Source organism: Aquarana catesbeiana, linkage group LG04, assembly GCF_042186555.1.
Source record: "Aquarana catesbeiana isolate 2022-GZ linkage group LG04, ASM4218655v1, whole genome shotgun sequence".
NCBI classification, from domain to species: domain Eukaryota; kingdom Metazoa; phylum Chordata; class Amphibia; order Anura; family Ranidae; genus Aquarana; species Aquarana catesbeiana.
Window position 1 is genome coordinate 611951482 of NC_133327.1, and position 26915 is coordinate 611978396.

Genomic DNA, 26915 nt, shown 5'->3' on the forward strand with positions numbered 1-26915 from the left:
GACACATTGCAAGTGAAATAAAAAGACAGTAATTAGACATGTTAAGACACAGTTTACTCTTACTTTCTGTTCCTCCCTTTCGTCAGCCATGTGACACTTCTCCAGTCCCCATGCTCTCATAAAGTCACGCAAGTAGCCAAATAAGATGAGAATTCCATAACAAATATACGTGAACACAAGAATGTACATGGGTGCATCTTCAAAAGACTCTTTAAACTCTTTCTTGCGCAGGCTGTGTTTAACGACTCCATTCTGTGTAAAGAGGAAAAAACTTTTAATAATGTGATGAGTGAACAGACTAATCCTGACCCAGAGAATTGGGTGTATTCACTGCAGGCAGAATTTTGGGAATAATTTGCAATGTACTGGTTCAACTAATGAAACTTGTAAAGGGATCTAAATACACCAGTAGCATAAATGAGTGTACCTTCTTTATGATCTACAGAACTTTATTAGTACAGTATCTTGTTTGTATGCATATAAATGAAAGTTACATAGTTCCATAGTTAGGTTGAAAAAAGACACAAGTCCATCTAGTTCAACCAATAAAAAAAAAAAAAAAAATCTTACAATCCCATTTACCCATAGTCCAGAGGAAGGTGAAAAATCCCAGCAAAGCATGATCCAATTTTCTACAGCAGGGGAAAAAATTCTTTCCTGATCCCCCGAGAGCAATCAGATTTTCCCTGGATCAACCTATAAATGTTTTTACCCAGTTGTATCATGTACATTTAGGAAAGAATTCAGGCCTTTTTTGAAGCAATCTACTGAGCTTGCAAGAACCACCTCTGGAGGGAGTCTATTCCACATTTTCACAGCTCTTACTGTGAATAAACATTTCTCTATTTGAAAATGAAATCTTGTTTCCTCTAGACATAAAGTGTGCCCCCTTGTCCTCTGTAAAGACCTTAAAGTGAATAACTTAACACCAAGTTCACTATATAATGTGTATTTGTACATGGTGATCATATCCCCCCTTAATCGCCTCTTCTCAAGAGAGAATAAATTCAGTTCCTCTAATCTTTCCTCATACCTGTGCTCCTCCATGCCTCTTATCAGTTTGATTGACCTTCTCTGCACGTTCTCTAGTTCTCTGATATCCTTTTTGAGAACTGGTGTCCAAAACTGAAGCTTGAAGTAAGACCAGTTGAGGTCTTACTAATGATTTGTACAGGGGCAAAATGATATCATTCTCTCGATTCCATACCTCTCTTAATACAAGAAAGGACTTTGCTCGCTTTGGAAACCGCAGCTTGGCATTGCATGCTACTATTGAGCTTATGATCTACCAAAACCCCCAGGTTCTTCTCCACTATGGAATCCCCCAGTTGTACTCCCCCGAGTATATATGATGCATGCATATGTAGCAATAACTCTTGGTGGAGCTGCTGGTTTATAGAATAGAGGTTTGTCACCTCTATTTCACCAGAACCGGGTCTAGGGTCCCGTTGAGTTTAATACCAGACAATGTAGGCACCGGACACTTGAGTATCTTTTCCAATGCTTTAATGAACACAAACTGAAGGAAGTAGCAGGAAAGAGGTAGAAGGAGAGTTGCAGGGAAGTTCAAATACCTTTTCTTGGTGTAGTATTAGGAATTGAGAGCTTGTAGATAGACGTATTCTCTCTTTATAATTGAATCTTTGCCCGCCTGGATAGGTTTCTCTCACTAACCTAGCAGCCAGTACGCAGCATGAACAAAAGTCTCTGCCACAGACTTGATTGGAACAAAACCCGTACGATCCTCTGCCACAGGATGTAATGGTTTAAGATGAATAGCAAACACAGTACTAGAACCTATAAGCCGGCAGTACTATGCGGTAGGATAACTTTAGGATACGTCCTCCAACTGAGTCACCAGGCCCCTCTCCAGACCAGCACTCTGCATGATCCTTCCATGACGAGTCCTCCACTGGGATCGTCTCAGTTATACAGCTTCTTCCCTCTAGGATAGACAGCCCAGGACCACTCCTCTGCCGCTGTGGTAGGCCCCAGATAGGCTTCTGAGCCCACCCACACGCTGCAGCGATGTGGGCCTCCCGAACGGAGGACCACGAGGTAGTACTCCTAGCACATACCTGTCGGCTAGGAGGGCCAGCAGGTGGAACGAAACGAACCCTAGAACATGGCGTCTGTCTCATAAATACCCTCTCCCAGAATGCAACTCGGAGGACCACCTCCACCGAGTTATCTCCGGGACAGAGGAGCACTCATACACTTCAGCGTGTTGCCTTTCCAACACCGACCCATGGCTGCAACAACACCCACAGGCACAGTGTGAAACTACATGCAACTCAGCCAAGCTGGAACAGAGGCAAATCTGACTATGTATGAACAGATAACCCACTACATTTATCTATCAGCAGTGGATTGAAAATCTACCAGCGCTGCACATATTATTAGCCCCCATGTGCAAAACTTTACATTTATCAACATTAAACCTTATTTGCCACATAGTTGCCCAATTAAACATTGCATTGAGGTCGGCTTATAAGTTAGGATGACCAGACATCCCCAGTTTCCGGGGACAGTCCCCGGATTGAGGACACTATCCCTGGAGCCCGTCTGTCCCCAGATTTCAGGGCACCCGCAGTTGTTGTGCCTGTTGTACATAAACAGGTTTCCCCCATGAAAACCGGGGGCGCGCACGGGGGCGGGGACGGTAGAGGAGTGAATGTCATTCTGAGGGAGACTGGGAGGAGCTGCAGTGCAGAAGGCTGGAGGGGCAGAGATTAGGAGGAGCTGTAGTGCAGTAGGCTGGAGGGGTGGAGTTCATATCTCAGCCAAGAGCCAGGGGAAACACTATTTCAGCACAACACCTTCACACAAGTCCCGCCTCCTGGTTTGGCTCCTTGTCCAGTGTGCTGTCTATCATAGGTAGGAGATGATCCAAGACTTGTGAGACGTTAAAGTGTTAAAGTTGTCACAGCGGGCGGCGCCGGTCTCTGTGCTGATCCAGGTGGCTTTCATCACTTTTGTACTGCACTGGTAAGGCTGCATTACTGGATACTGATCGGGCTGCATTCCTGGGCACTGATCGGGCTGCATTTCTGGGCACTGGTTGGGCTGCATTGCTGGGCACTGGTCGGGCTTCATTGCTGGGCACTGGTCGGGCTGCATTGCTGGGCACTGGTCGGGCTGCATTACTGGGCACTAATCAGGCTGCATTGCTGGGCACTGGTCGGGCTGCATTACTGGGCACTGATCGGGCTGCATTACTAGACACTGATTGGGCTGCATTGCTGGTCACTGACCCAGCTGCATTGCTGGGCACTGATCCGGCTGCATTAATGGACACTGATTGGGCTGCCTTGCTGGGCACTGATCGGGCTGCATAGCTGGGCACTGGTTGGGCTGCCTTGCTGGGCACTGGTCGGGCTGCATTGCTGGGGACTGGTCGGGCTGCATTGCTGAGGACTGGTCGGGCTGCATTGCTGAGGACTGGTCGGGCTGCATTGCTGGGCACTGGTTGGGCTGCATTACTAGGCACTGGTCAGGCTGCATTACTGGGCACTAATCGGGCTGCATTGCTGGGCTCTGATCGGGCTGCATTACTGGGCACTGGTATGGCTGCATTCCTGGGCACTAGTCAGGCTGCATTGCTGGGCACTGTTCGGGCTACATTACTGGGCATTTGTCAGTCTGCATTGATGGGCACTGAACAGGCTGCATTGATGGGCACTGAGCAAACTAAGCTGGTGGGCATTGAACAGGCTGAATTGATGGGCATTGAACAGGCTGAGGCGCCGGCCTCTGTGATGATCCAGTTGGCTTTCATCACTTTTCTACTGCACTGGTAAAGGCTGCATTACTGGACACTGATCGGGCTGCATTACTGGGCACTGATCGGGCTGCATTTCTGGGCAATGGTCGGGCTGCATTGCTGGGCACTGGTCAGACTGCAGTGCTGGGCACTGGTCGGGCTTCATTGCTGGGCACTGATAGGGCTGCATTGCTGGGCACTGGTTGGGCTGCATTACTGGGCATTGCTCGGGCTGCATTACTGGACACTGATTGGGCTGCATTGCTGGTCACTGACCACAGCTGCATTGCTGGGCACTGATCCGGCTGCATTACTGGACACTGATTGGGCTGCATTGCTGGGCACTGATCGGGCTGCATTGCTAGGCACTGGTTGGGCTGCCTTGCTGGGCACTGGTAGGGCTGTATTGCTGGGGACTGGTCGAGCTGCATTGCTGAGGACTGGTCGGGCTGCATTGCTGGGCACTGGTTGGGCTGCATTGCTGGGCACTGGTCGGGCTGCATTGCTGGGCACTGGTCAGGCTGCATTACTGGGCACTAATCGGGCTGCATTGCTGGGCTCTGATCGGGCTGCATTACTGGGCACTGGTATGGCTGCATTCCTGGGCACTAGTCAGGCTGCATTGCTGGGCACTGATCGGGCTACATTACTGGGCATTTGTCAGTCTGCATTGATGGGCACTGAACAGGCTGCATTGATGGGCACTGAGCCAACTGAGCTGGTGGGCATTATATAGGCTGAATGGATGGGCATTGAACAGGCTGAGCTGATGGGCTCTGAACAGACTGAGCTGATGGGCACTGAACAGGCTGCATTGATGGGCACTGAACAAACTGCATTGATGGGCACTGAACAGGCTGCATTGATGGGCACTGGTGAGGCTGCATTGATGGGCACTGGTGAGGCTGCATTGATGGACACTGATCAGGCTGCATTGATGGGTTCTGGTGAGGCTGCATTGATGGGCACTGATCAGGATGAGCTGATGGGCACTGGTGAGGCTGCATTGATGGACACTGATCAGGCTGCATTTTTGGGCACTGGTCAGGCTGCATTGTTGAGCACTGGTCGGGCTTCATTGCTGGGAACTGATCGGGCTTCATTGCTGGGGACTGATAGGGCTGCATTGCTGGGCACTGGTCGGGCTGCATTACTGGGCACTAATCAGGCTGCATTGCTGGGGACTGGTCAGGCTGCATTGCTGGGCACTGATCGGGCTGCATTACTGGACACTGATTGGGCTGCATTCCTGGTCACTGACCCGTCTGCATTGCTTGGCTGCGTTACTGGACACTAATTGGGCTGCATTGCTGGGCACTGATTGAGCTGCATTACTGGGCATTTGTCAGTCTGCATTGATGGGCATTGAACAGGCTGCATTGATGGGCACTGAGCAGACTGAGCTGGTGGGCATTGAACAGGCTGGGTTGATGGGCATTTGAACAGGCTGAGCTGATGGGCATTTGAACAGGCTGAGCTGATGGGCTCTGAACAGACTGAGCTGATGGGCACTGAACAGGCTGCATTGATGGGCACTGAACAAACTGCATTGATGGGCACTGAATAGGCTGCACTGATGGGCACTGGTGAGGCTGCATTGATGGGCACTGATCAGACTGCATTGATGGACACTGATCAGGCTGCATTGATGGGCACCGATCAGGATGAGCTGATGGGCACTGGTAAGGCTGCATTGATGGACACTGGTGAGACGGAATTGATGGGCACTGGTGATGCAGCACTGATGAGGCTGAGCTTCTGGGCTCTGGTGACGCTGCATTGATGGGCATTGGGCACAGGTGAGGCTGCACTGATGGACAATGATGAGGCTGAGCTGATGGGCACTGGTGAGGCTGCATTGAAGGGCACTAGTGAGGCTGCACTGATGGGCACTGGTGAGGCTGCGCTGATGGGCACTGGTGAGGCTGCATTGATGGGCACTGGTGAGGCTGCATTGATGGGCACTGATGAGGCTGTGCTGATGAGTACTAGTGAGTATAATACACTCTTTAAATGTGCTTTAAAATGCATGGTTTTCCCTTTTTATGAACAAGAAAATAATGACAATATGCGGTTGGGCTGGTATAATAATGTTATGGGGCTGGTATGAAATGATTTCCAGAAATAACATATATATCATACAATCATTATATAAACACAAACCACACACACTGCATATATCATTTGAGGAAAATATGCTTATAAAATAGTTTACTATTTGCCAATAAAAAAAAATATATACAGTCAGGTCCATAAATATTGGGACATCGACACAATTGTAATCTTTTTAGCTCTATACACTACCACAATGGATTTGAAATGAAACAAACAAGATGTGCTTTAACTGCAGACTTTCAGCTTTAATTTGAGGGTATTTACATCCAAATCAGGTGACCGATCTAGGAATTACAACAGTTTGTATATGTGCCTCCCAATTTTGAAGGGACCAAAAGTAATGGGACAATTGCCTGCTCAGCTTTCCATGGCCAGGTGTGTGTTATTTCCTCATTATCCCATTTATAAGGAGCAGATAAAAGGTCCAGAGTTCATTTCAAGTGTGCTATTTGCATTTGGAATCTGTTGCTGTCAACGCTCAATATGAGATCCAAAGAGCTGTCGCTATCAGTGAAGCAAGCCATCATTAGGCTGAAAAAACAAAACATACCAATCAGAGAGATAGAAAAAACATTAGATGTGGCCAAATCAACTGTTTGGAACTTCCTTAAAAAGAAAGAACGCACCGGTGAGCTCAGCAACACCTAAAGACCCGGAACACTACGGAAAATAACTGTGGTGGATGACCGAAGAATTCTTTCCCTGGTGAAAAAAACACCCTTCACAACAGTTGGCCAGATCAAGAACACTCTCCAGGAGGTAGATGTATGTGTGTCAAAATCAACAATCAAGAGAAGACTTCACCAGAGTGAATACAGAGGGTTCACCACAAGATGAAAACCATTGGTGAGCCTCAAAAACAGGAAGGCCAGATTAGAGTTTGCCAAACAATATCTAAAAAAGCCTTCACAGTTCAGGAACAACATCCTATGGATAGATGAGACCAAGATCAACTTGTACCAGAGTGATGGGAAGAGAAGGGTATGGAGAAGGAAAGGAACTGCTCATGATCCAAAGCATACCACCTTATCAGTGAAGCATGGTGGTGGTAGTGTCATGGCGTGGACATGTATGGCTGCCAAGGGAACCGGTTCTATTGTATTTATTGATGATGTGACTGCTGACAAAAGCAGCAGGATGAATTCTGAAGTGTTTCGGGCAATATTATCTGCTCATATTCAGCAAAATGCTTCAGAACTCATTGGACGTCGCTTCACCAGGCAGATGGACAATGACCCGAAACATACTGCAAAAGCAACCAAAGAGTTTATTAAGGGAAAGAAGTGGAATGTTATGCAATGGCCAAGTCAATCACCTGACCTGAATCTGATTGAGCATGTATTTCACTTGCTGAAGACAAAACTGAATGGAAAATGCCCCAAGAACAAGCAGGAACTGAAGAAAGTTGCAGTAGAGGCCTGGCAGAGCATCACCAGGGATGAAACCCAGCGTCTGGTGGTGTCTATGCATTCCAGACTTCAGGCTGTAATTGACTGCAAAGGATTTGCAACCAAGTATTAAAAAGTGAAAGTTTGATGGATGATTGTTAATCTGTCCCATTACTTGTGGTCCCTTAAAAAGTGGGAGGCACATATACAAACTGTTGTAATTCCTACACCGTTCACCTGATTTGGATGTAAATACCCTCAAATTAAAGCTGAAAGTCTGCAGGCAAAGCACATCTTGTTCGTTTCATTTCCAATCCATTGTGGTGGTGTATAGAGCTAAAAAGATTAGAATTGTGTCGATGTCCCAATATTTATGAACCTGACTGTATGTCCCCGGATTTCACTTTAAAAATCTGGTCACCTTATTGTAAGTTGGAGACATCCTGTAAAGACGTTATTCCACTGCATAACTTGGTGTCATTTGCAAACACTGAAATGTTAATCCCAGACCCTATATCATTTATAAAGATATTAAAAAGTAAGGGTCCCAATACTGAACCTTGGGGTACACCACTTACATCTTAGACCATTCAGAGTAAGAATCATTAACAACTACTCTCTGAATTCTACCTTTTAGCCAGTTTTCTATCCATTTACAAACCGATCTTTCCAAGCCTGTAGACTTTACCTTACACATTAGCCGTGTACGGGGAACTGTGTTAAATGCTTTTACGAAATCCAGGTATACCACGTCCACAGCCACCTCTCTGTCCAAGGTTTTACTTCACCTCTTCATAAAAAGAAATCAGGTTTGTCTGACAACTTTTGTCTTTCATGAATCCATGCTGTCTGTTGCTATAAATATTTTTTTCCAGCAAGAACTCATCTATGTGGTCTAGTATTAACCTCTCCAGTATCTTCCCAACTACAAAGTTAAACTAACAGGTCTAAAGTTACTTGGTAAAGACTTTGATCGCTTTTTAAATATGGGCACCACATTGGCCCTATGCCAATCCATTGGTAGCATGCCAGTCAATAACAAGTCCCTAAAAATTAGAAACAGTGGCTTTGAAATGACAGAACTCAATTCTTTCAATATCGCAGTCCGGATAAAAATCGATGATTGCCGCCATTACTAAAAAAATAAAAAAATAATAATAATAAAAATGCCATAAATCTATCCCCTATTTTGTAGACTCTATAACTTTTGCGCAAACCACTCAATATATGCGTATAGCGATTTTTTTTCCCAAAAAATATGTAGAATACATATTGTTCAAAACTGATGAAGAATTTTTTTAACTTTTTTATTCTTAAATTGGGGGTATTTATTATAGCAAAAAGTAAAAAATATTGTTTTTTTTTCATTGTCGCTCTTATGTTTATAGCGCAAAAAATAAAAAATGCAGGGGTAATCAAATACCACTAAAAGAAAGCTCTATTTGTGGGAAATTAAGGACCTAAATTTTATTTGGGTAAAACGGTGCACGACTGCGCAATTGTCAGTTAAAGCGATGCAGTGCCATATCGCAAAACATGGCCTGGTCAGGAAGGGGGTAAATTCCGGGGCTGAAGTTGTTAAAGCACAAATCTATCTATTTTTAATCACTATTCTCTTTTTCCATACTCAAAAGCTGTCCTCCATTTCCTTATCCACTGCTCATCACTAACCACTTCTAGGTTAAATGACACCCAATGTTATTTAACCCTCTTCATGTGAGCAAAGGCTCAAAAGCATGGACACACCCCCAGGAGATGCACCACTACACCTGTCTGGGTTCACAGTACTGCTGGGCAAAATAAGAAGGTATGTGGTTAAGGAAAACACCGAACAAGAAGGTATGTATTTACATTTTTGATGGGTGGGAGAACTAGAGTCTGAAGATGGGCTTTCAATCGAAAATTTAGACAAGGCTGTATGAAACACTGACTGGCTATCCGAGAAAATGTTGTGTTAGACCAGTTTTCAAAGCTGGTCACATATTTAGCAATTTGATGTTACAATTTTTATAAATGTAGCCAGGAGCTGGCTATTATTCCTGCAATTCAGGGACAGTGTACAGCGTTGTTAAAGTGGGGTTGTCTCCCTCTAGTGTTGGCTTGGACTCTGTGTCATTTCCTTTTAGACAAAACTTAAAGCAGAGCAAAGCATTGAGGGATGTGTAGTTCAGAATGCTGAAGTTTTCATTCCAGCAGGGGTGGTCTGAACTACGACTACCAGATTGCTGAGGAGAGGAGAACAGAATACTGGGAGGGGATATAAAAAGGAAGGTCGTGGCCTAGATCGCTCTCTAGGGATGCCAGCTTGGATCTGCCAGCAGGAGCTCTATGTCAGTGTGACCTGCTTGCGAGTTGTGGCTTGCACAGCGGGGAGTCATACAGCTGCATCCAGAGTGACCTCTGCAGAGGTACCTACAGCGGACCAGAGACTGTTCCAGATGCTTCAGCGACGCCTGCATTTCAGATGCAGGTAGGCCGCGGCGTGGTGTGATGGGGTCAGGCGCCATTCCCAGAGCCAGGATTCAGAGGGAGTTCCTGAAAGAGTCTTTATCATCACCTGCATTGCTGCCAGCAGTTTCTGTAACCAGTGTGTTGAGCGGGCATTTGCCCATTTAGATTCTGCATATGGACATTCCTTATTCAACCCAGCTTTCTGGTACTTGTGGTGCCACTGGAAGTTAGTTCACATACTCTAACGAACACTGTATGCAGATATCTATATCCTGTTCACATCTTTACCACCAGCAATCTCATTGGATATAATAATATTCTAGCCATATAGGAAGGAGTGTGAAGTAAAATAAAGATACACCACAGATTAGACAAATTTGCTATACCCTATCATCAAGGAATACCCTATTCTTAATACTTCAAGGCTAGCTGAAGATTTGCCGTATTCTAAGGAGTAAAACTTCAACTCTTTTATCCTCTCTTTATTCGCTCAAGTGACTAAAGTTATTTTTAGCACATAGGGTCTTCACTCACTTTGGGACTCTATTTAAAGGAGCCAGACAATTTAAACACAATAGTTTGCATAATGTTTGTCATTTTGTACTGATGTTAATGGCCTGTGGGTTGAGGAAACAGAAGTAAGTGAACCTGACAAAGTAAATTAAGTGTCAGTTCCATACCCTTCTGCTGACCTGTTCACATAGGTTACTGTGACAGAAACAGGGACTGGCACAATTTGGTTATTTTGTATACTTTGCATTTCTCTTTACTACCAAAAGGTTATCAATTACAAATAGTATTCATAAACAGTGCTATATCGTTAAGATAAAAATACCTTTGCGATTTACAGTGTTATGTTTTACACTTTTATGTGTCCCTTTTACCACAGTAAACAAACTTGAACTGGTTCACTGGTGTTGTGTAAGTTTCTTATTATTGGTGACAGTTTGTAAAAAAAATGACTGAACCCAGGGTGTCAGAGGTGACGTAGGATTTGCAGAGTCGGGGCAACCAGTGGGGTATAGATTCATTCATCGGCCCTTACGAGGGTAGCGCTACATAAATACCAACAATTATGCAATGGGTGGAATCTGATTGGTTGTACATTGAATGGATTGTTTAGGAGACCTTCAGACTACACTGTTGTTAATAAATCTAAATAAATTACAAAGATATTGTAGAATCCAATTGTAAGAACCGTCATACAAAAAATATGGGGCTGCCATTCTTGCCCTTTTTTATGAAATACTAGTTTTCTGGTTGTCTTTAGCTTCAATAAACCCTGGTATTTATTCTGGTTCCTGATCATTGACTTAAAGAAGTAAGGCCAAAAGATGAGCACAATGACCAAGCAACTATTTTATCAGAAGGGGAGATCAGTAAGGACAGCCTAAATATTTTTGAATGGTTTATTTCAAGACACAAAACATGATGTGCTTCAATCTGCTGTCTTATTTCTTAGACATGACATTTGGATATCATCCAGGTTGCTCAGCAATGCAATACCACATTTTTATGAATAACAATTATAAATTATGGAACTCATTTATTTGATATGGGAAGATTCCAAATGTTGTCACTCAAAAAGCAAACAACTGACTTGTTGGCTTGTAAGCATTAAACATTAATGTTAAACATTAATGTAAACATTATCATTATGCGTCATAAGAAAGTTTTGAAAGGGGGAATTAAAGGTACATGTCCTCCTCAGCTCATTAAGCAAGGACATATTTCAAATTTGAAGAACACCTCTGAAACTGCCAAATTTGCAATAGTTCAAAACCGGTTTTATTTAAATATGTAGAAATGTATAGTCTGATTGTGTATCTGGTATATTTTGAATTATCAGCTTCTCTGTGTGCTTGAAACATGGTCAATTTGGAAACACATTAGTTAAATTTAATTTCCTCTTGTATCTGCCAATGTGTGGGTTGTAATAATAACATAGCACAAACTCCTCTAGCATGTTCTACTAGTTTCACTGGGTTTTACACAACATATGTTATTATACCCAGGAGAGTCATGATCAGCAACATACCGCATGTCCTCATAGTTGCCAGGAAAATATGAGTATTGGAGGGATCATTGATCAGAGTCATAGATAATACAGTATTGTTATGATGTGATCCATCTTTTCAATAGCTTAAATGTTTTTATTCTGTACATAGTTTGATTATAAATTTGACCTTTGTCTAAGTAACAGATAACATTCATAATCTCTGTATAGCCTTGTGTGGAACCTGGAATTCTGGTGACCACTGATGTTCCTAATAGATTTATAAAAACAGCACAGAACCTAACTAGCCTATAACCATACAAAACAGAAATATCAGTGTAGCACATACCCCCAGAAGAGCCGCTTGGTATGACAGGTAGGTCTGCAGGCTTCAGCTGGCTAGCGGCGGGGCCCAGTTTGTATGGTGGTGCACTTAATATATGTGAATGATTCTCTGTGCAACCTATTATTGTGTTATAACCTATTAATGTGTATCACATGTTCTATTAAGTGCAATCTTACCAGTCTCAACTAATATGTGAAGTGCTTCAGCTCACACTGAAATATGTTTCAAACATTTAACCTCAGATATTCTTATTTTAAAAGTGCTTAAAATCTAATTTATCTGAAAGTGCAATACAATATGAGACCTAATTTACCCCTCTAAATATTAGGTACAATCTTTCATATACCGTTTATCGAAATGACAATAAATATAATATCAATAAAATAATATCAACACTATTCACATATTCAATGTGCAAACTATCGTCCATGTAATGTATGTAATATAAATCAAGTCCACCGAATAAGTCCTTAGTATCCACAGGTATTTGTAAACTTTTCTTTGTGTAATATTCCCCAAATGAGTGCTACCACCCTTCACACTGTGCGCTCACCTTCAAATATTGACCTCATTATTCTGTAGGTCACTATGCACATTCCCCTTAAAGGGCCTCATTCACCTCCTCTGGATGCCTCTAGATATTATCCTTCCCTCCAGGATTAGTAAGTAGCTTTATGCCTCACACCACCATACAATAGCTCTTCTGCTCAAAAAAAAAAAAAAAATAAATAAATAAAAAGCTCACATAGTGCTTTATCCTTTTAAAAATCCACTTTATTAAAAGACCAGAATAACACATAACACATGCTATAGTGGACCATTCAGTCAGTGCACTGCCATAAAAGTGCTTTAAAATAATCAGATGTATTGCCCTCTTAACATAAAAACTTTGGCATCACCTCACCAAACATCCAATATGGCTACCTCCAGGTTGCACAATGACATCATTAGACTCAGCCCTGATGCGTTTTGTCACTGCCCATGTGATTTCCGCAAGGGTAAACTGTGGTGCAATTGATTATTGACCCTTTAAACCTGCATGTAGAGGTTGGTTTTGGGGTTATTCAGCAAATGGACAGTCTCCTGTTGTACTGAACTTCTTACAGTGGGCAGTAAGCACAGCCGCAACTGCTCACCAGTCCTGGCACTTAGTGAACCTTGTCCTGGACACCTGTTTGTTTCTTCACCCCCAGAACTCAAACATTGGTGGCTCATTTCTTGCAATCTGGTCCTCAAAGCTTAGTCTCAGTACCCTGATCCTCACAGACTTAATTCCCGGAACTCTGGTGCTCAGGCTGTCACTGGAGTCTGTATGCACACAGACAGAGGCAAAGAGATGTGTTCCGCTCTGATCCCCAGCAGAAAGAGAGTTTTCTCTCCCCTGAAAGCCTGGAAAAGCTCTCTTTTCTCCTCCCCTGTTTCTGGGGATTTCTGGGTGTTAAAGTTTGCAGTTGCAAAAACACCCACATTGTATGAATCCCGGGAGTGGTATGAAATGGTGCCTATAACCTAAATCATAAGAGGAGATGCTTCCAAAAATACCATACAAAAACACTAAAAGGAATATGCACCTACAAAGGCTACTAATTCATTTAAAATTGTAGTTTATCCACTTCAGCCCCGGAAGGATTTACCCCCTTCCTGACCAGAGCATTTTTTGTGATTCTGTACTACGTCAATTTAGCTGATAATTGCGCGTGTCGTGCATCGTTGTACCAAATCAAATTTGACGTCTTTTTTTCCCACAAATATAGCTTTCTTTTGGTGGTATTTGATCACCTCTTCAGATTTTATTTTTTACGCTATAAACAAAAAAAGAGCGTCAATTTTGAAAAAAAAGCAATATTTTTTACTTTTTGCTATAATAAATATACCCAAAAAATATATAAAAAAACTAATTTCTTCCACAGTTTAGGCTGATATATATTCTTCTACAAATTTTTGGTAAAAATTGCAATAAGTGTATATTGATCGGTTTGTGCAAAAGTTATAGCGTCTACAAAATAGGGATAGATTTATGGCATTTTTATTTATTTATTTATTTTTACTAGTAATGGCTGCAATTTTTATCGGGACTGCGACATTATGGCGGGCACATCGAACACTTTTGACACTATTTTGGGACCATTGTCATTTATACAGCAATCAGAGCTACAAATAGCCACTGATTACTGTATAAATGACACTGGCAGGGAAGGGGTTACACACTAGGGGGCGGTCAGGGGGTTAAGTGTGTCCTAGGGAGTGATTCTAACTGTGGGGGGGTGGGCTCACTACAACATGACAGAGATCACTGCTCCCGAGGACAGGGAGCAGTATATCCCTGTCAGGTTGCTAGGCAGAACAGGGAAATGCCTTGTTTACATAGGCATCTCCCTGTTCTGCCTCTCCTCGCCGCAATCGCGGGCCGCCGGTGAACATCAAGTTCACGGGACCCGCGGGCACCGACGGGTGCTCGATAGGCAGCAAATTTAAAGGGAAGTACAGATACACCCATTTGCTGCCTGTGCCATTTTGCCGACGTATATGTGTGTGCAGCGGTCGGCAAGTGGTTATTGGACATGCATATGTAGCAGGCATGTTGTAATACAATTTCTCCTTTTGGCCACAAGATGGAGACAGAGAGATGCTGACTTGTCCTTCCAGAAAACTCAGAGACACAAATCAGACTGGGAAAAAGGGGAGTTTCAGGAAGGGCTTTGGTAAATGAGGAGAGGGAAGTGCTGAGGTAAGAGAAAAGAGAGAGAGACAGGTTTTCCACACAGCATTACAGAGAGAGTGCTGACAGAAGATCTGTGGAGGGCTGTCTGAGGAGAGTGAGGAGAGCAGTCTGAGGTACCAGCATCTGATTGAGGGGAGAGACACACATGCTGACACCAGGGACTGTGTGACCCAACAGAGGAAAAGAAAGCCACGTTTCTCTTGAAAATACCGGGGAGAGTTACCGTGAGGAGAGGGATAGAGGACAGGAGTGGTAAGGTGATGGGACTGTGCGGTGGAACTCCACCTAAGAAAGAGAGGGCCACACTGTCTACCAGCATCTGAGAGAGAGAGCCACGCTTTTCCCGAGACTGCTGCCAAGAGAACCAGGAACAGTGTCACCCACATGGTCCACCACCGTTCAGCCCAGGGACCCTGCTCAGCAACTCAGCGCCATCTAGCCTAGCAGAGACAACCCACACGCCGCTTTGGGGATCAGTAGACCCATCCAGGTGCCCTATTGGTCATTGTCCCATCACCCTGCCAGTTCAACTACCAGCCATCCTGATCGGCCTACAGGAGGAGGTGATCAAGTACCTTACAACATTGCCAGTAGCCTGAACCACCATTTGGGACTTCCGTTGTGCCATCACGCAGAGGATTGGTGAGTGGGTGTAAACCCAACATCTTTCTTAGTACAGTACAGACACTGCATACAGACACATATTCCCCTTTCTACTGTCAGAGGATGCTTGTTTGAAGCTGCCACTTTTAGCCATTCTTTTCTTACAAACCACTACCTAATGGGATTTCCTAGAGGATTACTGTCTCACTTTTGATTGATTAAACCTACTCTCTTTACAAAGGGCCCCAACGTTTGCTAGCAGAAGACACAAGTACCATTCAACTCAGGACCTGTAACATTACAGAACCGTGCTTACTGTACCTGTTAACCCATTTCTTTATTTTGTATTGTTACTTTCAATGGTTTTGTGGCCCAGAAGGATCTGAGAAGTTGATAGATCTTCTCTCCTCCCTCTCAGCGTCTGTGTTATGGGCATATAGATTACTGCCTTTTTCTAAGTTTACAGTTGCTAAGTATTGAAGGTTGTCTTTTCTAATGTATTCTTTGCAGAAAGGTTTAATAGTGTTGTAAGCTTCCATATGCTTTAAACCGTGATAATATATTCAATTTGTTTATCACTACCAGGTGTGTGTCTGTTTTTGGTGATAATCTACAGCCAGGATAACAGTATTTTCCACATGTGTCTTTAAATGTGTTTGCAGTAATTTAAAGTGGGGTTCCACCCAAAAAACAAAAATACCTGGAAAAATTCTTAAAAAAAAAACAAAAAAACATTTGGATATTTTTTTTTTTTTACTTACCTCTAAATGCCTGTTGCTAGGTGGTCCCTCGTAGTCTGCCTGTTCCTCTGCCTGGGCTGGTGACATCACTTCCCCCCAGGCACAGGAAGGGCTCCGCTCTGCTCCCTCCCTCCTGTCAATCATCTGGGACCCATTACAGGTCCCAGGTGATTGAGCGGCCAATCACAGCGCGCGGCGCCGCTCGCGCATGCGCAGTGGGTGCCAGGCTGTGAAGCCACAGCCTGACGCCCACAGTTGAAATGCCGGCGCCGACGAGCGAAGGGGGGGGGACGAGCGGGGCTTCGATCCCCCGCATCGCTGGACCCAGGGACAGGTAAGTGTCCAATTAAAAGTCAGCAGCTGCAGTATTTGTAGCTGCTGACTTTTAATTTTTTTTTTTTTGACAGCCCCCCTGGGTGGAACTCCTCTTTAATTTAACCAGGTGTGCCAGAGGGGCTGAGGTCATTTTTGGGGGTGAGGCAGAGATCAGAGAACCCAAATTTACCAAGTGGCTCCTTCGGGGGTGGTGCTACACATATATTAAAATAGTATATATGTGGCAAAGGTTTTGATATATGTATGTCTAATAAACTACACTTTCCACTTTGTAGGTGCATATTCCTTTGTGGTGTTTTTGTATGGCAATTTTGGAAGCATCTCCTCTTATGATTTAGGGTATAGGCACCATTTTCATACCACTCCCAGGATTCATACAATATGGGTGTTTTTGCAACGGCAAACATTAATACCCAGAAATCCCAACAAACAGGGGAGGAGAAAAGAGAGCTTTTCCAGGCTTTCAGGGGAGAGAAAGCTCTCTTTCTGCTGGGGACCAGAGCGGAACACATCTCTTTGACTCTGTCTGTGTGCCTATAGACTCCAGTGACAGCCTGAGCACCAGAGTCCTGGGAATCAAGCCTGTGAGGATCAGGGTACTGAGACATATAAGTATGTTACAGAGGGGTGGTGCCATTATTGCATTTGATGTTTATCTCATCCACATGAGTATCATATAATACAGCTAGGTCACCTCCACCTATGATTGGGCAATGAAAGAGCAGCAGTACACTAATATGTTCATTTGCTCTCTCTTCCTGTATGAACGTTCCCTATCAGCACATGTGCATGCAGCAGAGCACCTCCTCCCAGTAATGCAGTGCAAAGGATTACAAAAGGCTGATACCTGGACAGATCCAGGGACTTGCACAAAATGTTAAATACTTAATTTTTTTTTTTTTTTTTTAACCCATGGCTGCATTGATTGGCATTTTTGTATGTGTCTGCCCGGAGTTCAACTTTAAAAGAAAAGCTTGATGCACCCAGGCTGTTTTGATGTATTTATAAAGTCATGTTCTGACATTTCCAGAAAAGGCAAGTCACAAACACCCACTAGAAAAGCAAGTTCTTCCTAACTGTGGACTTTGCTGAAGTTGCTGTTAACCACAGTTGGGCGTTAATTGTCCTGTGCGGTTCTGGCAGTGGCAGTACAGAGACTGGAAGTTTCTGTGCTTGGTGAGGAAGACGAGGCGACTGTTGAAGGTTGCAGCACAATAGAGCTCAGTGTCACCTCCAAAGCTCAGCACACACTGCTTATTCAGACATGCTAAAAATGCCTGAGCTCCAAAATATCTCGCTTCTGTACAAAGCTGTAAACAGGACGTGGGAGACACATTCATTTGCAGCCAACAGATCCGATGGCTTGTAAAAAAACATGGTGACCGCAATGTGCCTTCCCCACCACTCTCCTCATCGCACTGATGTACTCCTCCCGAGGGCAGAAATCCCCTTAATATACCTGAATTACTGGGGAATTATTCCTTTAGGATCCTCAACACTCACATGTATTTCACATTTGTATATGTGTTGGCACAGTTCCTCAGCCCCTCCCCTCCCTACATAACCTTTTATGTAGCTGTCAGGAGACCAGCAAAGGTGAATACTATATACTTATACAGTATCTCACAAAAGTGAGTACACCCCTCACATTTTTGTAAATATTTTATTCTATCTTTTCACGTGACAACACTAAAGAAATGACACTTTGCTACAATGTAAAGTAGTGAGTGTATAGCTTGTATAACAGTGTAAATTTGCCGTCCCCTCAAAATAACTCGACACACAGCCATTAATATCTAAACCGCTGGCAACAAAAGAAGGACACCCCTAAGTGAAAATGTCTGAATTGGGCCCAAAGTGTCAATAATTTGTGTGGCCACCATTATTTTCCAGCACTGCCTTAACCCTCTTGGGCATGGAGTTCACCAGAGCTTCACAGGTTGCCACTGGAGTCTTTTTCCACTCCTCTATGACAACATCATGGAGCTGGTGGATGTTAGAGACCTTGCGCTCCTCTACCTTCCGTTTGAGGATGCCTTACAGATGCTCAATAGGGTTTAGGTCTGGAGACTTGCTTTGCCAGTCCATCACCTTTACCCTCAGCTTCTTTAGCAAGGCAGTGGTTGTCCTGGAGGTGTGTACTGAGACTGAGCTTTGAAGACCAGATTGCAAGGACTGAGCCACCAAGGATCGAGTTTTGGAGGTGAAGAAACAGACAGGTGTCCAGGACAAGGTTCAGTAAGTGCCAGGACTGGTGAGCAGTTGCGGCTATGCTTACTGCCCACTGTTAGCAGTTCAGTAAAACAGGAGACTGCCCATTTGCTGAATAACCCCTAAAACCAACCTCTACATGCAGATTTAAAGGGTCAATAATCAAGTGCACCACTGTTTACCCTTGCAGAAGTCACATGGGCAGTGACGAAACGCTACAGGGCAGAGTCTAATGACCTCATTGTGCAACCTGGAATGTTTGGTGAGGTGATGCCAAAGTTTTACCCTATTTATTTTAAAGCACTTTTATGGCAGTGCACTGACGGAATGGTCCACTATAGCATGTGTTATGTGTTATTCTGGTCTTATTGTGGTCTTTTAATAAAGTGGATTTTTAAAAGGATAAAGCACTGTGTGAGCCTTTTATTTTTTTTGCGCAGAAGATCCACATCCACAATACAGCACTCCCCATGTACTACAGTTCCCATGGTCCCGTACGGCTGCATTATCAGGTCTTGTTAAGCTGCTGCAGACACTTTGGCTGAGAGGTGGGGCCCTTGGGTTGAAGGAGCAGGTGAAGGATTACAAACAGCCCACCCTGTCAGTAGCACAGGCAGGAAGTCTTCAGTTGCACACTCACAAAGGGGTCATGGTGCTCCTCCCGGTCCTGCTGGGTACCCAGCTACATAAGTGTTGAGTACAGCCTTCCTATAAGTAGTGTTAACACATAATATTGGTGCAATATTGCTGATCATTTATATTTGCTACATTCTCCGTAGATAGGGCATAGTTGTCACCACATCTGATCTGAGTAGACTTTACATTTTCTGCAAGATTTTTAAAAAGTTTTATAGATTTAAACTAGAAGGCTTGCATTTTCACACATTTCTACCAATATAGGGTTTAACTAAATATTTAAGGGCACTGTATTAAACCTTTGATGGGGCTTCCTAACTTCTGGACTTTTACCCTGATCCATATTTTAAACGTAATAAATACCCCTTCTAATGAATCGGATCAATGCAAAGAGCTCTGCTACAGAGTGAAGATTCATCAAATGGCCTGAAGGGAAGGTATGTATTACACCTCTTTTTTCACAAGTTAGTGCCTTTTTTATTTCATTGAGTCTCTGACTACACTTTAACACTTTCAATGTTTACATTTCCTGTGAAATAAATACATAAAGTCTGCTTCACTCTTCTAAATGGAGAAAAAAAGGAGCAGATACTGCTCCTAATTAACAAAGGGTTAGCAAGCCCCTTTATTATTAGGGGTGATCTGCTCTGTTTTCTATGTTGTGCAGTGTGAAAGACACTGCATAGAGAGCAGAAGCTTTAGCAAACGGGCCGAAGGGCAGCAATGTGAAGTTTTAGAAAACATGCCAAAAGGTAGGTATGTATAATGCCATTTCTTTTACAGGTTAGTGCCTTCTTTATGCTGACCCCCTGACAGGGGTACTTTAACACTTTGAATGTGTACATTGCTGTGAATTAAATACATTGGGGGAATTAACAAAGATTGGCGCAAGCATAAAGCCTGCTCCACTCTTCTAAATGGAGTAAAAAGGAGCAGACCCTGCTCCTAATTATCAAAGGATTAGCAAGACCCTTTGTTAATAAGAAGCAATCTGTTCCATTTTCTATGTCATGAAGTGTGAGAGACACGGCATAGTGAGCAAAAGATTTTGGGGTGATTGGTCTGGCTCGCTCTGCCTGCCCCCGGCTCAGCATAGAGGAAAAGGGAGGAGGAAGGCTGTTAACTCTGCATTTACCAGGATGGGTTTTCTCTGCCGAGCTATCCTAAGTGAGTTGTTACCAACTTTAATTGAATCAATGTGTTTTAACAATAACTACATTGTAAAGTACAAAATAAAATCTTTTCACAAAGTTTATGATTTAATACTGTAGTATTAACGTATTATCTGAACAGAAGCTCTCCTAATTTGTTTCACTTTTGCACAGAAAGAATGGCAAACTGCCTCTGATGAATGGAAAAATTTGCTCCCCCAATGATTTCCCTGGAGCTAGCTGGTGTGGGGGCCCTCCTCCCTCGGCTTCCCCTCTGCACTTGAGACTTGGACACTCTTCCTCGGACACCCTTATTATTGCTTTTGCGCTATACACTCTTTAGCTCGCTTTTTTGGCAAGCTAATGAATGCATTGATGAAGTACACACGTTTCTATGTAGCCCAATGCTCAGCAGTCCAGTTAGGTTTCCTTCTCCCTTCTTTTTTATATTCCCTTTCTTCTCCTCCTTTTCGCTTTTTGCTCAGATTCCCTTCTACTCCTTGCCTGGTCCCCTTACTGGCCCATAAGCCCATTATTAGTTGTTTTTTTTTTCTGCCTAACATGTTGTCCTATTGAGGTCCCTGTGGACCCAGCTGTTTTTTGTGCTGACTCTACCCGCTATTATGTGTATATGCCTACCTTCCTCTCACTTCCTGTTGTGTTTATAGGACAGGAAGTATAAACATAGATGGCCTAAATAACTTGATTGCTTTTAACCATTCCATATTCCATCCTAAATGATAAAAAAAGTTTTGGCTTTAGATACCTTAGTAAATGTTCACTTAGCCTACAGGCATGGCCAAAAGTTTTGAGAATGACCCAAATATTCATTTTCACAAAGTCTGCTGCTTCAGTGTTTTTAGATCCTTTTGTCAGATGTTACTATGGTATACTGAAGTATAATTACAAGCATTTCATAAGTGTCAAAGGCTTTTATTGACAATTATAATACGTTTATGCAGAGTCAATATTTTCAGTGTTGACACTTCTTTTTCAAGACCTCAGCAATTCACTCTGGCATGCTGTAAATCAACTTCTGGGAGACATCCTGACTGATGGCAGCCCATTCTTTCATAATCAATGCTTGGAGTTTGTCAAAATTTGTGGGCTTTTTTTTGTTCACCTGCTTCGAGACCAAAAGGTCTCAATGGGATTAAGGTTTGGGGCGTTTCCTGGCCATTTGATGTTTTGTTCCCCAAGCCACTTTGTTATCACTTTTGCCTTATGGCAAGGTGCTCCATCATGCTGGAAAAGGCATTGTTCATCACCAAACTGTTCTTGGATGGTTGGGAGAAGTTGCTCTCGAAGTTGCATTCCTGTGCAACTCACATGCTATTCAGTGTGATGCAATTTGAGCCCATTCAGTTTGAATGGGCTCAAATCACACCACATCGTACCAAAGATGTGCATGCACCAATTTTAGAAATGCACTCAAATGGATCGCATGGACATTTTGTACCATGCAATCCAATGAAGGCAAACACACTGCGTTTGCAACCTGCATTCAGGGTGTCGTTAACATTGCACTGACACCTGCTGCAGATCACAAAGGCAGTGAGATTTAAATGTGGTGTGAAAGACGCGCACAGATCAGTGTGAACTGAGGCTTAGTCAGTAAAGTAAATCTGTGCCTATGTTTATGAACCAATCATGAGCAAGAAAAAAAATCCCAGTTTTGTAAGTCCCCTACACTTGATTAAAAATAAAATAACTTCATGGTATTCACTAACATTTTCTTTTAGTAAATCAACCCTATTAGATTCTATGGTCTGAAATCTGGACAAAAAAATCTATGACATTCCCCTGTACAAAGAATATGTCTAGGTGGAGAGGAAAACAATCTTTATAGACTTTAGTCTGTGCCTCCTACCTTAATGATGTTCTTCTCATCCGTCATGGTACTGATGGTAAACGAATTAGAAGATTTTGTTTGTATTAGGATTTCCGTCATCCTTTTGGTCCTTGAAGTGCCCAACGTTGTTTTCAAATACCCGCCATAGAACAAGAGGGACAGTCTTTTTAAATGTCATATACTGTTGGCCTTCTTACAGCAAAATGTTGATGGTCGAGAATTGCATCAACAGTGTCTGCAGCAACTGTCCAGAATAATGAAGTGGTAACTTCAACGTGGTGCCAATCAGAGTGGATTCTGCAGCTATGTCCTATGCTGTGCCTGGCACTGCTATTTAGAAATAGTTACCTGGCCTGTAGCCCAGACATCAGGAAACAGAACTCTGGAATCATCAATGGGACGGGCACTAGCTAGGCATTCTGTAATACAGCAGGCGGTTAAAGCTGTTAAGCTTTTGACAGTGTGATAAGAGATGATTGTAGTGGATTTAGTCACAAGAAATGAGGCAGTTAAAGGACACACTTGCCAAGTATAAAGATGACCTTTATTACTTAAGCAACTTGTAGTTAGGAGTATTTAACCACTTCAGCCCCGGAAGATTTTCCCCCTTAATGACCAGGCAATTTTTTGCAATACGGCACTGCATCGCTTTAACTGACAATTTCGCGGCCATACGACGCTGTACCCAAACAAAATTGACATCCTTTTTTTCCGACAAATAGAGCTTTCTTTTTGGTGGTATTCGATCACCTCTGTGTTTTTTATTTTTTGCGCTATAAACAAAAAAAAAACTAAAACTTTGAAAAGAAAGCAATATTTTTGACTTTTTGCTATAATAAATATCCCCAAAAAAATGTCTTCCTTAGTTTAGGCCAATATGTATTCTTCTACATATTTTTGGTGAAAAAAAAAAAAATCGCAATAAGCGTATATTGATTGGTTTGTAGGGGTGCAACGGATCGTCACTGATCCGTGATCCGAACGCTTCAGCCTGTTTGGATCTGCACACATGCGCTCTGCGGAGCGCGCCGCTGCCTCGGCCTTAGGAAAGGTCGCGGCTTCGGCCTAGCTTCAGAGCATTTGACGGAGCGATCACTTGTAAACAAACCGGCATACATGACGCCAGTTCCTCTCTCCCCTCTGTGTACTGATCTGTACAGAGGAGGGGAGAGATCGGGTGGCAGCAGTGGCAATACCCTGCCATACTCTGCAATACTCGGCTATACTATGCCATACCCTGCCAATACTCTGCCATACCCTGAAATATCCAGCCATACCCTGCAATACCCTGCAATACCCTGCCAATACTCTGCAATACTCTGCCATACCCTGAAATACCCAGCCATACCCTGCAATACCCTGCCATACTCTGCAATACTCTGCAATACCCTGCCAATACTCTACCATACACTGCAATACTCTGCAATACCCTGCAAATACTCTGCAATACCCTGCCAATACTCTGAAATACTCTGCAATACCCTGCCAATACTCTGCCAATACCCTGCCATACCCTGCAATACTCTGCCAATACCCGCCAATACTCTGCCATACTCTGCCAATACCTTGTAATACTCTGCCAATACCCTGCAATACTCTGCCATACCCTGCTAATATATTATTACAGTGGGGGAGATTGTGGATATTAGAGTGGGGGAGATGACGTGGATATTACAGTGGGGAGATTTTTTTTTGTTGATCCGAAAATGATCCGAACCGTGACTCCTGATCCGAGGAACGATCCGAACCGTGAGTTTTTTGATCCGTTGCACCCCTATTGGTTTGCGCAAAAATGATAGCATCTACAAAATAAGGGATAGATAGATTTATGGCATTTTTAATTTTTTTTTTACTAGTAATGGCGGTGATCAGTGTTTTTTAGCAGGACTGCAACATTGCGGTGGACAGATTGGATACTTTTTTGAGACCAGTGACATTTATACAGCGATCAGTGCTATAAAAATGCACTGATTACTGTATAAATGACACTGGCAGGGAAGGGGTTAACACTAGGGGCGATCAAGGGGTTAAATGTGTTCCCTGGGAGGGGTTTCTAACTGTGGGGGGAGGGGACTGACTGGGAGTACAGAGCGATCGCTGTTCCTAATCACTAGGAACAGACGATCTCACTGTACTCTCCTGTCAGAACAGGGATCTGTTTGTTTACATTGATAGATCCCCGTGCTGGCTCTATGTGGAGCGATCGTGGGTGGCCGACGGCCATGCGAATCAGCTCCCCTGCCCTGCAGTGGGCACGCTAGCGCCCGCACCTGCTATAGCCGTTAAAGGGACCGACGTACAGCTGCGGCGATTCGCGGGAACGAGCCGACCTGCCACAGTATAATGATGGCGGCTTGTTGGCAATCGGTTAAAGCGTAAGTTCACCTTCAGCACCAAATATAGAATAACTTCATAAATCTTGCCTAACACTGATTACATGTGCATAAAAAATGCTTACCTCTGTGTTCTGGATAGGGATGAGCCGAACACCCCCCTGTTCGCTTCGCACCAGAACATGCGAACAGGCAAAAAATTTGTTTGAACACGCGAACACCGTTAAAGTCTATGGGACACGAACATGAATAACCAAAAGTGCTAATTTTAAAGGCTTATATGCAAGTTATTGTCATAAAAAGTGTTTGGGGAAATGGGTCCTGCCCCAGGGGACATGGATCAATGCAAAAAAAAGTTTTAAAAACGGCCGTTTTTCGGGAGCAGTGATTTTAATAATGCTTAAAGTGAAACAATAAAAGTGTAATATCCCTTTAAATTTCGTACTTGGGGGGTGTCTATAGTATGCCTGTAAAGGGGCGCATGTTTCCAGTGTTTAGAACAGTCTGACAGCAAAATTACATTTCAAAGGAAAAAAAGTAATTTAAAACTACACGCGGCTATTAATGCATTGCCAGTCCGACAATACACATAGAAGTTCATTGATAAAAATGGCATGGGAATTCCCACAGGGGAACCCCGAACCAAAATGTAAAAAAAAAATGACATGGGGGGTCCCCCTAAATTCCATACCAGGCCCTTCAGGTCTGGTATGGATATTAAGGGGAACCCCGGCCAAAATTAAAAAAAAAAACTTTCAAGGGGAATGCCACAGGGAAGTCCCGTCAAGTCACCGTGCGTCAGAGGGGGGCAGGGCGTGGCCCCGCCCCCTGTTATTTAAGAACCGTCAGAAGAGGAGAAGCGTCACACAGCGGGAGCCTCCCTCCATGCCATCATGGAAGTGGAGCGGCCCGAAAAGAAGATGAAAACAAGAAGATGAAGACAAGAAGATGAAGAGAAGAGCGGGAGCCTCCCTCCATGCCATCATGGATGCGGAGCGGCCGGAGGAGAAGAAGGGAAGAAGACGCCAACGCCGTGGAGGAAGGTGCCGGACGAGAACACCGGAGGAAGAATCAGAAGAAGAAGATGGAGGAAGAAACCGAAGGAAGATAGAAGATAGAAGAAAGAAGAAGCATTTAAATAAAGGAATTGTCAAAAACTGTCTCTTGTCATTTTTAACATTTTTGACAGGTTTTTAGTGAAATGGTAGGGGTAGTTTTGTAAACCCTTACCATTTCACACAGGGGGGAGGGCCGGGATCTGGGGTTCCCCTTGTTAAAGGGGTCTTCCAGATTCTGATAAGCCCCCCGACCGCAGACCCCCACAACCACCGGCCAGGGTTGTGGGAATGAGGCCCTTGTCCTCATCAACATGGGGACAAGGTGTTTTGGGGGGCTACCCCAAAGCACCCTCCCAATGTTGAGGGCATGTGGCCTGGTACGGTTCAGGAGGGGGGGGGCGCTCTCTCATCCCCTCCTCTTTTCCTGCGGCCTGCCAGGTTGCGTGCTCGGATAAGGGTCTGGTATGGATTTTTGGGGGGACCCCAGCCGTTTTTTTTTTTTAATGTTGGCGCGGGGTTCCCCTTAATATCCATACCAGACCTGAAGGGTCTGGTATAGATTTTGAGGGGGACCCCACGCCTTTTTTTTTTTTTTTTTTTTTTAATTTTGGCTGGGGTTCCCCTTAATATCCATATCCCCCACATCATTTTTTTTTTTTTGGTTCGGGGTTCCCCTGTGGGGAACTCCCATGCCGTTTTTATCAATGAACTTTTATGTGTATTGTCGGACCGGCAATTCATTAATAGCCGCGAGTAGTTTAAATGATTTTTTTTCCTTTGAAATGTCATTTTGCTGTCAGACTGTTCTAAATACGGGAAACATGCGCCCCTTTACAGGCATACTATAGACACCCCCCAGGTACGAAATTTAAAGGGATATTACACTTTTATTGTTTCACTTTAATCATTATTAAAATCACTGCTCCCGAAAAAACGGCCGTTTTTAAAACTTTTTTTTGCATTGATCCATGTCCCCTGGGGCAGGACCCAGGTCCCCAGACACTTTTTATGACAATACCATGAATATAAGCCTTTAAAATGAGCACTTTTGATTTCTCCCATAGACTTTAAAAGGGTGTTCTGCGGCATTCGAATTTGCCGCAAACACCCCAAATTGTTCGCTGTTCGGCAAACTTGCGAACAGCCGATGTTCGAGTTGAACATGAGTTCGACTCGAACTCGAGGCTCATCCCTAGTTCTGGATAACAAATTGT

The 26915-nt window shown here is 43.7% G+C and overlaps 1 protein-coding gene across 3 annotated transcripts in view; it reads right to left on the reverse strand.

Annotated features, from left to right (window-relative positions):
• LOC141140774 (serine palmitoyltransferase 3-like) overlaps positions 1-26915 on the reverse strand; it is a 129147-nt gene that overhangs the window by 101473 nt on the left and 759 nt on the right. For 2 of the 3 annotated variants that reach the window (XR_012243998.1, XM_073628261.1), the window contains exon 2: positions 64-252. Coding sequence is in view for 2 of the 3 variants with exons in the window: in XM_073628261.1 (XP_073484362.1) it covers positions 64-252 (189 nt within the window). In the remaining variant the exon portion in view is untranslated. Of the gene's footprint in view, positions 1-63; positions 253-22328; positions 22730-26915 lie in introns of all 3 variants that reach the window. The other variant, XM_073628263.1, reaches the window with a different exon arrangement.